General features: G+C 41.2%; 2 protein-coding genes across 3 annotated transcripts in view; one reads left to right on the top strand and one right to left on the bottom strand.

The window, feature by feature from the left end:
- Positions 1-2,749: 2,749 nt before the first annotated feature.
- MTERF3 (mitochondrial transcription termination factor 3) overlaps positions 2,750-14,014 on the bottom strand; it is a 51,538-nt gene continuing 40,273 nt past the window's right edge. For both annotated transcript variants that reach the window (XM_056522436.1, XM_056522435.1), the window contains exons 5-8: positions 12,152-12,299; positions 7,411-7,482; positions 6,678-6,839; positions 2,750-3,052 (exon numbers count right to left, since the gene is read on the bottom strand). In XM_056522436.1, coding sequence (XP_056378411.1) covers positions 2,858-3,052; positions 6,678-6,839; positions 7,411-7,482; positions 12,152-12,299 — 577 coding nt within the window. In that variant the 3' untranslated portion in view covers positions 2,750-2,857. The remainder of the gene's footprint in view (positions 3,053-6,677; positions 6,840-7,410; positions 7,483-12,151; positions 12,300-14,014) is intronic.
- Positions 12,155-14,014, top strand: part of PTDSS1 (phosphatidylserine synthase 1) — an 83,930-nt gene continuing 82,070 nt past the window's right edge. The window contains exon 1 of the mRNA XM_056522433.1: positions 12,155-12,289. The gene's annotated coding sequence lies outside the window, so the exon portion shown is untranslated. The remainder of the gene's footprint in view (positions 12,290-14,014) is intronic.

Genomic DNA, 14,014 nt, shown 5'->3' with positions numbered 1-14,014 from the left:
TCCAATTCCCTTCTCATTGGGTTCTGAGTTTCATATCCCTAAGTATCCCATACCTTACAGTAGTTAACATTTACTCATCCCACTGGCTAGGCCTATCCTTTCTATATTTTTACACCAAGTATTCCCTTTCCTTATAAGATTATCACCGACTAAGATGCTTATACCACCCCGCTATTTGTACAGGCACCAATGTTCACCCACTGATTCTCCTTATACAATGTCACATCCTAACAATCCGGTATGATTATCTGTCTAATCATTTCATGATGTTTAGAAACATTTTGCTCAGTCTTCTTTCTTTTATCAGGTCATCGAGTCCATTTGTTTACACAATTACACTATAAAAAAAAACTCAGGATTCACTGTCTTTTGCAACATCCAGTGCATATACGGGACCACCATATGTAGGCGTCTCTTTCCACACTTATTTCCTGACACACACTCAATCATGGGTTTAAGGAAATGGGTAACAATTACAGAATCTGAACTAGGCACAACTTTACAAAATGTTCTTAGTTGTATTCTTTACTGTATCTATGGTTAGGCAATCAGTACAGTCAGACAAGGACATACTTATATTGTTCCACCTTAGGCAGTAAGATGAAGTCTACTCATAGGCTGACATTTATCATTGTCTTTAGACTGTTTTTTGTGTCTAGAAAAAGTGCAAAAAAGGCGCAAGTAGGGTTAATTTGTGCCCTTTTTTTGCGCCTTTTGGTTTACACATTTCTGCTGATTTTGAGTGGCAATCCACTGATTTTGGCAACACACATGATATGGAAGGGTTTTATGAACTACGCCTTTTTGTAAAAAGGCACAAAAAAGGCGCAAAGCCACTGAAAAGTCTCTAAAACTACACCAGCCCAGACTTAGCTTAGCTTTTTGGTGAATGTGAACAGAAATTTCAGAAAATGTGACCTGCACAAAATTTATCAAATATTCTGTGACCATTTAATACATTTGGTGCTCCTACACATTACCAGCACACAAAAAAAAAGGTGTAGAAAAATGCTTCACTTACACCTATAATGAGAAATGCCGGCCATATTCTCTGAAACAGGTAAGATGATTATGGAGTGTGTTGGTCAGGTACCTTTATTGTTTTACCTAGGTTATAACAGATACAAATAATGAAATCTGTACAAAACTTTTTTCTGCATTGTTGAATCCTAAGGCCACCCAATGTACGTACATTACAACACACATTACTGCTTAGTGTATGGGATCATATATGTTACCATAGGGTACAAGGCTGATTCAGACTTTGGCAAATACTTTGAACATGTAAAATGTTTTTTTTGCGGATTCTGCAAGGAAATGCAATGCCGTCTATGAGACTGCGCATTTCTGAGAGGTCCTTGCGGCTGCCGGTTAGTTAAATGTTCGCACCTGTTTTCAGTGTGGACATTCCGCACATTTTTTCACCTGTGTGATTCTGGCCTCATAAGGGTATGTTCACACTGCAGAATTACGTCAGGCGGCCGCCACCAAAAATACTTCGGTGGTAGGACCGTGGGGCACTGCGCCGTCACCACTGAAACATGTTCATGAACTATTTCCTTCCGTACTATCTTCCGTCACAAAATAACGTCCGTTATCAATAACGGACTATAATGGATTAAAACGGATATTAGAAAATCCCATTATAGTCTATGGGATTTTTCTAACGGACGTATAGGATTTGGTTACTGACGATGACAGCTGATTTTAGGATGGAACTAGCGACGGAACTTGCTAAATGGAGTAATTTGCTAGTGTGAAAGAAGCCTAAGGTACGTACCCCAAATAAGGAATGCACTGCATGATAGTTGTACTTAAAGGTGCAACTATCATGCAGTGCATTCCTTATTTTGGGTTATATTCTATGTACATTCCTTATTTGTATTATATGTACTACAACCCTCAGCATGCTTTTGGAAGGATCTATGACAGCGTAAGGCAATGTTCTCAAAATTGTGGCCTCCAGCTTTTGCAAAACTACAATTCCCAGCATGCTATTATTTTGTGTCATTCTAATGTGTATGTATGCCAACTTTTAACCCCATCTCCCACCAAAAAAACGTAGGGCTAAATCAATGATAAATCCACCCCTTTTTGACTTTTCAGTTTGCAGTGGTTTCTGGAGTGCAGCTTTTCTATTAAAAAAATCGCTAATTTTTGTGCAATGCCCGCAGTTAAACTGCAAAAATTGACCAACTGAGTCCTGGGGGAATTTATAAAAAAGTTGTGTGTAGAGAAGGCTTTTCTTGTTTTTGTCTTTTTTTTTGCCCTTGCGGTGATGCACCATAGTAATGTAAATTCGCACGGCCTTTAATAACTTTGGCGCTTTTTTAAACAATTCACAGTAGCATCTCATTTTGTCTGTGTATGGAAGTTATTCTAAGTGTGGCAGCTGTTTAAGATGCGTCTTTTTCAACAGGGATGCGCCCAGTTATTGCGACATTTGGCAAAAGACACACATCATAAATCCCTTCCCACTGCACAGATCAGCCTAGGAAATCCTCTCCGATACGAGATTGAGAAAAGTCTTCAAAAAGTGTACAAGCACATGCCATGTGAACATTTTATAAATTTACCACACACAAAAAAGATGGAAAATAAGAGTTCACTCACATCAACACGGAGAAAAATGGAGATGTCCTGTGGGGTCCCCACCATCAGACATCTTATCCCCTATCCAAAGGATAAGAGGTCTTTGGCTGATAACCCCTTTAAACCTCCCCCCCCCCCAAAATCCAGAGACATAATATTTAAGAAATAATCCCTTTGCCATTTAATAAATAATCCAAGTCTTCTACAAACAGATATAAAAGCTATACAGTATACCCATTATAACATTGGGGGTTCTGTTGTGTCTTCACATGTTCTTTTGGAATTGTTCAAAGTCTTGTATGGAAGTCTTAGCAATTTCTTCACAGAAGATTTGATCAGACATGGACACCAGCTTTTCTAAGGAGACATAGTTGGGTTGTGTTGGGTCATAGACAGCTCTTCCCAGAAATGTAAGAAATTCATGTCTTTCCTTTAATTTCAAAAGGCCGGTATTAAAAACCTGAAAAAAATAAAAATAAAATAAAAAGTAATTAATGCTGGGTATTTAAGGATATACTCACAGATGTGATTCAGAAATATCTGCAACTGAAACTTTGTTCCATTTATTCTGCCCTGGGTTGTTTTGGATTTTTGAAGGCCCTTTAGATGAACAGGACCAATATTTAAGTTGCATAAATTTCATGAACAAACTGTATTGTGTAAATATACCCTCACACATCTGACATCAGTTTCATGCTGCCAAAACCACAGGCAGTGAGAAACAAGGACAGGCTACCTTACTGCTCTGAAATGCTGCAGAGTTTATAAAATCATCCAGGAACAGGGCTGAGAGTCACCAGGACAATACCCTGGCAGCTTCTCCACATCACACTGGCCTTAATTGATAGATGTAACTATAACTAGCTGAGTTCCCGGCATTGCCCAGTCTTCCTTCTTAAACCCTGTGGAAGAGGAAAAGCAACAATGACGCTCTTGTCCCCATAATATGGACAGTGATTAGGATGTTTAAAAGTCCCGGACAATCTCTGCAGCCCGAGAGAAACACGATCAGGAGACGTACTGAAAGTCCTATAGACTGCATGGGACTTCAGATAAAAAAAACCACCCTCACATAAGGGGGTGGATTAGGGTTGATTCATCTTTTTTATATGTTGTACATCTTGACAAAACATTAACCTTTCCTATATATATCATAAGAAAATGTTATTTCTTTTTTTTATAGAAATCATGGCTTATACAAAAGACCACTAGGAGTCCCCATATAATTCAGAACTTAATCCTGTCCGGCTGCAGCATCATCTTTGTCTCAGCTGAAGCACAGGCAGGGACAAAGTCCAGGAAGTGAGGGCGGGACTAGCACTCTTTTGTGCTCACTCCTGTCCTATCAGACTGCAGCATGAAAACCGAGAGGAGGGGGTTACAGAGAGTGAGGACACGCCCCCTCAAAAGCACAGGATGACAAACCAAGTGAGCAACAGATAAAAGGTATTTGTGAGAAATATTGATGCTAAGATGCATAGAAAAAAAAAAAAAAAATAATAATATATATATATATATACATACATATATATGAAAAGAAAATTATCCTTGCAGCACACCCATAAAATGCAACACAAAATGGGTTTATTGACCCATTTGGATGATACAACGTTTCAGCAGTATCACACTGCCATTCTCAAACATGCTTGAGAATGGCAGTGTGATACTGCTGAAACGTTGTATCGTCCACATAGGTCAATAAACCTATTTTGTGTTGCACTTTATGGGTGTGCTGCAAGGATAATTTTCTTTTTGGATCTACTTCCATGGTCTGCGATTGGGACCCTGCTACTTGCCTGCTGTGCACCCCAATACTTCCTGGATTATACCTGGTTGTGCTGCCTCCTCCTTTGCCTCATATATATATATATATATATATATATATATATATATATTCATTGTAAATCATAGATGGCTATAAAATAGAGTTCCTGGTTCATGTGGACCTTGGTTAAGGCAGCATTAAACTGATGACAAGTTCCATAGGTTATGATTACTTAGGAGGTTTGCTGGTGGTGGCCGGGACTTTCTTTTGTTAAAAAAACAACAAAAAAAACAAAGGAATCACATGGACAATTGAACACACTACAACCATTATTCAAAGATGTATGAGCAATGGCTTTTATATCCATATCGATGATATCCACTGAATCATCACTGATTCATGATCAGCTAGACTTCTCTTGTGCTGCACCAGTATTCTAAAATGCCCTGTCTCTATGGGCAGGATGCTGTATAATGGCACATGAAGTCCCTGAGGTTCTGAGTCGCAGTATTATATGGTCATTAAAGGGGTGCTCCCGTGGAAAATTTTATTTATTTTTTTAAATCAACTGGTGCCAGAAAGTTAAAACAGATTTGTAAATTACTTCTATAAAAAATCTTAATCCTTCCAGTACTTTTTAGGGGCTGTATACTAAAGAGGAAATGCTTTACTTTTTAGATTTTTCTGATGTCATGGCCACAGTGCTCTCTGCTGACCTCTGCTGTCCATTTTAGGAACCGTCCAGAGCAGGAGAAAATCCCCATAGCAAACATATGTTGCTCAGGACAGTTCCTAAAATGGACAGCAGAGGTCAGCAGAGAGCACTGTGGTCATGACATCAGAGACATCTAAAAAGGAAAGCATTTCCTCTGTAGTATATAATTTACAACTTACAAATCTGTTTAACTTTCTGGCACCAGTTGATAAAAAAAAAAAAAAAAAGTTTTCCACGGAAGTACCCCTTTAATGCTGTAAAAGCGATAGTGGAGAACAGCTCCTTAAAGGACAACTGCAGTGGTAAAAATTTAGATATGCCCGTGTCCGGGCCTCAAAAATAAACTTATACATACCTTCCTACAAGCCCCGGCTCCTTACATGACAGTGGGCTCAGCCCATCACCGACCGGGGCGGGACATCCCTACGGCTGAGTTTATTTTGTTTATTTTTGAGGCCCGGGCACATATAAATGTTTACCACTGCAGTTGTCCTTTAACCCCTTGAGGACTCAGCGTTTTTCCGTTTTTGCTCCCAGCTGATCGTAACATCGCGATCAGCCCGACTGAGCTGCCGGGAAGCATTTACTTTCGTTTTCAGATGCGGCGGTCAACTTTGATCACCGCGTCTGAAGGGTTAACAGCGTGCGGCACAACGATCAGTGCCGCACGCTGTTAGCCCTGGGTATAGTGTGGGAGAACCTCCCCCCCTCCCTCATCATTCCCCCTTTTCCTGCTTTTTATTGTTTTGTTTATTTTCCTTACCTGGCTGCGCTTCGGGGTCAGTGAAGCAGATGAGTTACGTCCTCTGCCGGCTTCTCTGTGCGGCAGCATCACTGACGTCAATTTTCATTTCCTGTAGTCACTGCCGAAAAGTGACATCCATGATGCCGCACAGAGAAGCCGGGAGAGGACGTAACTCATCTGCTTCACTGACCCCGCAGCCCGCAAGCCAGCCGAAGCGCAGACAAGTAAGGAGTGGTCTTGAACCCGCGGACCTCCAGATGTTGCAAAACTACAACTCCAAGCATACCCGGACAGCAGTTGGCTGTCCTGGCATGCTGGGAGTTGTAGTTTTGAAACATCTGGAGGTCCGCAGGTTGAAGACCACTGGATGCCATAGGAGGAACATGATGGGGGGATGATGAGATGGGGAAATGATGAGGGGGGGGATGATGGGGGGATGAGACAGGGGGAAATGATGATGAGACAGGGTGGAGGGATTATGAGGGGGGGAATGATGGGGGACACGATGAGACAGGGTGGGGGATGAGGAGACAGGGGGAAATTATGGTGGGGGAGGCACTAAATGCTTAATGTCTGTATGGCTAGTGGTGGTCTATGACAGGGTGAAATGATGAGACATGGGTAGATGATGAGACATGGGGGGTGGCGATGAGAGGGGTAAATGTGGCACAGGGACTGATAAAAGGGAAGGAATGATGTGGCACTGGAGGGGACGGGACCAAACTGAGGTGCAGAAGAAAACGAAGTTGGGGGGATGATGTGGCATTTAGTCCAAGTTATGTATTTCACATTTTATTTTTTTTTACTTACATTTCCCTGTTAAAATGGGGGTGTGTGTTATATGCCGATAAATACGGTACCTGTGGGAAGTGAGTGATGATGTGGTGAGGTATCCCCATCGTATTGTGCACATAATCAAAGGTATCGGTGAGTTTCTTCTTGTTACCAGTTAACATCTTGGGAACCCTTAGCGCGATTTGTTGTATTTCTTTTTTACGAAATCCAAATTCTATTTCAAATACCTATAGAATAAATAGAAAAAAAAAAGTAAAAACGGGGAAAAGGCTAAGTGTTATTTAAAGGGGTACTCCACTGGAAAACATTTTCTTTTAACTGATACCTGTATACTCACCCATGTGCTGTCAACTGGGTATGACGCAGACTCCCGACTCGAGCCCGCGTCATACTCAGCATATTCTTGTAGCTGGGGGCGGCATTAATAGTCGACATGCGGCTATTAACCCTTTAGATCGCCGCTGTCAAATTCTTGGAATTTCAATCAAACAAGTGAAACTTTATTCATAATGGAGTGAAAAGTTTAAAAGTATACTTTTTTTTCCTTCTTCTTAAAAACATATGCAACCGGACATCATTTTTTCAAACCGTATATATGGTTTTCAACCGTATACGGGTTAAAATTTGCACAATGCAAAAATGCTAAAAGTGGTGTGAACCCAGCCTTAGTCTTTCCAATGAGATGTCGTACACGCTCCCTTCACCCACACACACAAAAAAAGAAAAACCTGAAGCTGATCCACTCCTACAGCAACAAAAGAGAAGTAAAAAAACTGAAGTGAAAACCGCCATCATTACCTTCAGATTCTCTTTGATAGGTTCCAGACTGCCAGTTATCATCCTTGGAAGACGTGTTACCAATTCTCGAGTCTGCAAAAAAAAATCTCTATATAGTCATATAAGGTAATACCAAGCATCTTTGTACTATACATTCATTTTTCAGTTTAATTTTATTCTGCGAAGGGGAAAATAAATCTCCCGTTGTTACCCTTAGGCTCTCTCTTATTATAATCATTATTTATATTCTGATTATATCTCACCCAGGACATGAACACAGAAATAGTTGAATTAACACACCACAGCATGGGCTGTGATTAGGGTTGCCACCTTTCTTGCAAAAAAAATGCTAATTTGCATAATTACTCAACATACAATAGTTTCAACATACAGTGATCTTTTCTGGACCATCGTAAGTTGAAACCAGACTCAACATACAATGTACAGACAGTCCAGATCTGTAAAACGTGTCAATGGCCGGAAGAACCGACCAATCAAAATGGGCATTCACTGGTAAAACCCCTGTATTACTGAAGCGTATGCACTGACTGGTGTCTGGTAGCGCCCCCTACAGTACAGGGAGGTATAACATGTTCTGTACTCTTTACCTGTACCAGGGTTACCTGCTCCTTTGGACACCAGGTGAGGGCGACTCCATGTTACTTTTTAAAGGACATTGCGTGTACTGTACAGGACCCTGAAGAAGCTCCTGTCCTCTACATAGACCAGTGCTTCCCAAGCAGGGTGCTCCAGCGGTTGCAAAACTACAACTCCCGGCATGCCCGGACAGCCTTTGGCTGTCCGGGCATGCTGGGAGTTGTAGTTTTGCAACAGCTGGAGGCTCCCTGTTTGGGAAACACTGACATAGACAGTGATTTACAGCTCCCAGCAGATCTTTCTTACTTTTATATGTAAGGATTTGCTTTATCTATATTAGTTATCTACTTATTTTTCTTTAATTCTCACTTTTTCCTATTTTTGGATGACATTTTGGTGCCTTTAGAACCAATTACCAGGTTTCCATAGAGTCATGGTCTCAACATACAATGGTTTCAACATACAATTGTCGTCCCAGAACCAATTAATATTGTAACTTGAGGGACCACTCAGGGGTGTGGAAATTTTTTAAAAAAACTACTTGTCCACGGGACTAAAATGGAGCAAAATCTACTTGTCCCTCATGACGATCCACTTGTCCGGCCAATTTTCGCTTTTACGCTCTGATTTTTTCCTCCTCGCCCTATAATAGCCATAACTACCTACTATAATGATACCTTTTAATTTTTCAATAACATATTCTCCGAACCAAATATATATATATTAAGGGAAGTGAAATTGAAATAGTAAAAGATAATTTAGCAGATTTGGTGGTTTTCTTTTCTGCGCCATTTACCTTGTGGTTGAGGTAACAGGTTAGTTTTATACTTTAGGCGCCTGATTACAGTAATACCAGATTTGTATCGTTTACGTCATGTTTTACTAATTCTGGACTTTTTCTAATTTTTTTAATTGCCATTTTTTAACCCCTGTAGCTTTATTTTTTTTCCCCCATACCAGGCTGTATGAGGGCTCATTCTTTGCTCCATAATCAGTTTTTTGTATCGGTACCATCTTGGTATTGATCTGACTTTTTAATCGCTTTTTAACTTTTTTTTCTGGGATATTATAAAAATTGCAAATCTGTGGTTTGGTATTTTTTTACATTTACCGTACGGGATACATAATGTTATATTTTAATAGGTTGTACAATTACGCATGAAGCGATACCAAATATGTTTATTTTTATTATGTTTGCATGTTTTTATATAGGAAAAGGGGGTGATTTGAACTTTTAACATGGAAGGGGTTAATGCAGCGGTCTTCAAACTGTGGCCCTCCAGATGTTGCAAAACTACAACTCCCAGCATGCCCGGAAGGCCAACGGCTGTCCTGGCATGCTGGGAATTGTAGTTTTGTAACTTCTGGAGGGGCACAGTTTGAAGACCACTAGGTTAATGTGTCTTTCAAACTTTTGTTAAAACTTTTTTATTTTATTTTATTTATTAATTTTTTCACACTTTATTACACTTATAGGAGGAATCATTAGATTCCTCAGACAGATGAATAGATTCTATTGAACTCTATTAATCTGTGTGCTCTGTGATCCATTGATAGAGCCTGGTCCAGCCAGGATCTATCAATGACAGAGCCGGGACAGGAGGAAGCAGAGGTAAGTCCTCCGGCTACCTCTATAGTGGATCGCCCCCCTGCGATCGCGCTGCGGGGGGGGGGGGGGGGGGGGGCGATCCACCCCACTAGCCCACCAGGGAGCATTCACATCTCCCTTTAGACGCCGCTGTCAGCTTTGACAGCGGCGATCTAAAGGGTTAATAGCCAGCTGCGGCGATCGCCGCATGCTGGCTATTAGCGGCGGCCCCCGGCTACTGAGAACAGCCGGGGGCTGCAGAGTATGGAGCGGGCAGGAATCCCGAGCCCGCTCCATACATACTGCAGAGCGCCGCATGCATCTCCCCGTGCAGACGTGCCTCCTCCCCTCAGCTCTCCGAAGCTACAGCTGGGGGGAGTGAAGGCAGAGGACGCAGGTCTGCACGGGGAGCAAGAAGTCACGCCCCCTCATCTCCCCCCGCACGTCTGCAGAGCAGGGGAGAGAAGACAAATACACAGCTTCTCATCTCCCCTGCTCTGGTTCGGAGGACCCAGGCTGCAGAGTATGGAGTGGGCAGGAGTCGGCAGCCCGCTCCATACAGACTGCAGATCCGCCGCACTTGTCAGGTCCGGCCCTGCTTGCCCGAAGCCGGGCTAAGGGCCGGACAAATTCACCTGCCCGGCGCCCAAAACTGCTAGTCCCGGGCGTCGGGCGATAGAAATTCCACATCCCTGCCACTGTATATGCGTGACATCACAGGATACACATATGCAGGGGAAATTTTGTCCTATTCTGACCCCTATAACTTTTTTATTTCTCCTTATACGGGCCTTTATGAGGGCTCATTTTTTGCGCCCCGATCTGTAGTTTTGAACAGTACCATTTTTGTTTTGATGTGAATTTTTGATCACTTTTTTGTATTAAATTCGGGAGTTGCAGTTGGTTACTAACTACAACTCCCAGCATGCCCTGATACGGCCTGTGGCTCAGCAGCTGCCCCAAATGAAAACTACAACTCCCAGCATGTTGGTCTATATAGTAGTATATAGTATAGGTCAGTGTTTCCCAACCAGGGGTGCCTCCAGCTGTTGCAAAACTACAACTCCCAGCAGTAAAACATTTTCCCATTTTACCCTCCAAAAAGCGTTAAAAAAAATTTCTACACATTTGGTATCGCCGCGTGCGTAAAAGTCTGAACTATCAAAATATATTGTTAATTATCCCGTACGGTGAACGGCGTAAATGTAAAAACATTTTTTTAAAGTCCAAAATTGCTGCTTTTTTGTCACATTTTATTAAAAAAAAAAATGTCAAAAAAATTTATAAGACGTAAAACCTAAGCACACGTGGTACTGATAAAAACTACAGATCATGGCACAAAAAATGAGCCCTCATATCACCCCATATACGGAAAAATGAGAAAGTTATAGTTGGTCAAAATAGGGCAATTTCAAACATACTAATTTTGTTAAAATAGTTTGAGATTTTTTTTAAGCTGTACAATTATAGAAAAGCATATAACATGGGTATCATTTTAATCGTATTGACCCACAGAATAAAGAAAACATGTCATTTTTACCGGAAAGTGTACAAAGTCAAAACAAAACCTTCCAAAATTTGCTCAATTACGGTTTTCTTTTCAATTTTCCCACATAAATAATATTTGTTTGGCTGCACCGTACATTTTATGGTAAAATAAGTTATATAATTACAAAGTACAATTGGTGACGGAAAAAACAACATATGGGTCTGTGGATGGAAATATAAGAGAGTTATGATTTTTTAGAAGCCGAGGAGGAAAAAAACGAAAATTCAAAAATGTAATTGGTCTGGTCCTTAAGGGGTTAAAGTCAATGAAACTTAAATTTCAGGCAGAATTTGAGCGCGATATGCACACAGATTTACTTGTGCAAATATCTATGTGGGAACATACCTAGAGATGAGCGAACTTACAGTAAATTCGATTCGTCATGAACTTCTCGGCTCGGCAGTTGATGACTTATCCTGCATAAATTAGTTCAGCTTTCAGGTGCTCCCGAGGGCTGGGAAAGGTGGATACAGTCCTAGGAGACTCTTTCCTAGGACTGTATCCACCTTTTCCAGCCCACCAGAGCACCGGAAAGCTGAACTAATTTATGCAGGATAAGTCATCAACTGCCGAGCCGAGAAGTTCGTGGCGAATCGAATTTACTGTAAGTTCGCTCATCTCTAAACATACCCTAAGGGTAAATTCAAACTTTATATTAAACAGTTAAAAAGCTTTATTTGCTGAAACCAAAATACCCCCCTAACATTATTGGTCATGAATATAGCTTATTAAAGGACTAATAAGGGACATGTAGACCAATGTTTCCAACCAGCGTGCCTCCAGCTGTTGCAAAACTACAACTCCTCTGGCTGTCCGGGCATGCTGGGAGTTGTAGTTTAGCAACAGCTGGAGGCACAGTAGTTTAACAAACACGGACGTAGACGCTATAAACTTGCATTATTTCCCAGATGCAGAATTTCCCTAGGTATTAAGGGCTAGCTCTAGGTGGTGCTGTGCTCCAAAGCGTACACCAAATTAAACACAGGAAAAGCAAACACCACAAGTAACTGAAGCCGACACGTTCTTACCTTCTCGCCGCTGAGCCCCAGTTGTTCCTGGAAGAAGCCCAGCCGGTTATCCAGCCTCTCCACAGAAAAGTTGAGTAAATACGGGGCACGGGAGACAATTCGTGCAATCGCATGCCGGCTGAATTTTTTGGAGCTCAGGTAAGCCACCCTACAACGAGAAGAGCAAAGCCGGTCACCCCGTGAACTCCAGATAAGGGTGAGGAGGTAGACTTGGGAGATAAGTTACATGGAGACATCTTGCTCCTAAAAATACAACACGCCGCTGTCAGCAAAAACACCATGAATGAACGTGGAGGAAAGTATTTCTCAGGAAACGCTCTTCTGTATTGTTCCATGTGCTCGGGGCGATTTAAAGGGCCACTTCCCTATTTTACAGCAATTTTAATGCCCAAATACAGACATGATAGGAAGTGAGATATTTCACACGTCACTGTATAATGCGAGTTTCTTTTTCCCCGATTAGAGACAGATAATGAAACAAGTTCCTTTTATTCTAATCTTTTTTTTTTATTATTTACATTTTTTTTCCATTTTATTATCAGTACATTATTATGGGGGAAGGCGTCTTGCCTAAACAGTTTTTAACAGCACTTAGAGACATGCTTTATGGCAAGCCTCATGGACAAATAAAAAATGAAAGAAGTGATCTGATTGGTTGCTATTGGCAACTGGTCAACGTTTCCTCTGTACAAGTTTTGATGAATCTCCCCCTATGGGGGAGATTTATCAAAACCCATGCAGAGGAAAAGTTGACCAGAACCCATAGCAACCAATCAGATCGCTTCTTTCATTTTTCAGAGGCCTTTTTAAAAATAAACAAAGTGATCTGATTGGTTGCTTTGGGCAACTGATCAATGTTTCCTCTGCACAAGTTTTGATGACTCTCCCCCATAGACACAACGAACATCTCAAAACCCTATTCTTCCTATGGGGGAGGTTTGCAAGCATGCTCTGTGACCTGCAAAGAGGTCATTCGACAGGTGAGGGGGAGACTGAGCTTTGAGCTCTATCTATTGTCTTATCTATACACTGGTATTCCCTTTCATTGTAACACTGTAATACATTTCTTTTCACTAACCTACTCCTTATCAGCAGACAGAACAGGAAGTCTTAGTTTTGTTTAGGCCTAGTGGTAATGAATGAAAACTGCAACATTTCTGGATTACTTTTAAAATTTAGATATAGTAAAATGGAAAAAAAAATAAAAAAAATTACCAAAAATGCTCTAAAAAAATATGTTCAACATAAAAAAAAACTTCATTTAAACAACAAGCCTTTTTCCAATGACACTTTCACTTTAACCCGTTAAAGGGGTATTTAAACCCATATACATCTTATCCCCTATCCAAAGGATAAAGGATAAGATGTCTGATCGCAGGGACCCCCGCCGCTGGGACCCCCCACGATCTCCGTGCTGTATCTCCAGTCTATGAAAACCTCTTTGTTTCTTGAACTGGAGACGTAACGTCACGCCACGCCCCCCCCCCCCCCCACCCCTTTGGATCGGGGATAAGATGTATTTGGCCGGAATACCCCTTTAACTCTGCTGTGATGTAGGCACTACTGTGTTACTTGTAATATTAGCAGAACCCTGGTACACCATTACATTGCAGCAACAATTTGGCTCCTTCTTCTGGGACAATGTAAATGGGAAGAAATTACATTACTTACACCAGGTCCATGTTAGGTGGAGCCAATTTAAAAAAAAAAAAAAAAAACACACACGAGGAATTGGTAAGTCCAATAACAAAGACTGAACAAAAAAAGCTTCAACTTGACTGGGCACCGAAATTGTTCCTAATATTGGCCGAAGAAGCCATATCTGTTTACACCACTGCCTGTTTCTAAATGGCTCTACTGAGC

The sequence above is a fragment of the Hyla sarda genome, chromosome 5, assembly GCF_029499605.1.
Source record: "Hyla sarda isolate aHylSar1 chromosome 5, aHylSar1.hap1, whole genome shotgun sequence".
In the NCBI taxonomy this organism is placed as follows: domain Eukaryota; kingdom Metazoa; phylum Chordata; class Amphibia; order Anura; family Hylidae; genus Hyla; species Hyla sarda.
The sequence above is the reverse complement of the archived record's forward strand: the minus strand, read 5'-3'. Positions and strand labels throughout refer to the sequence as shown.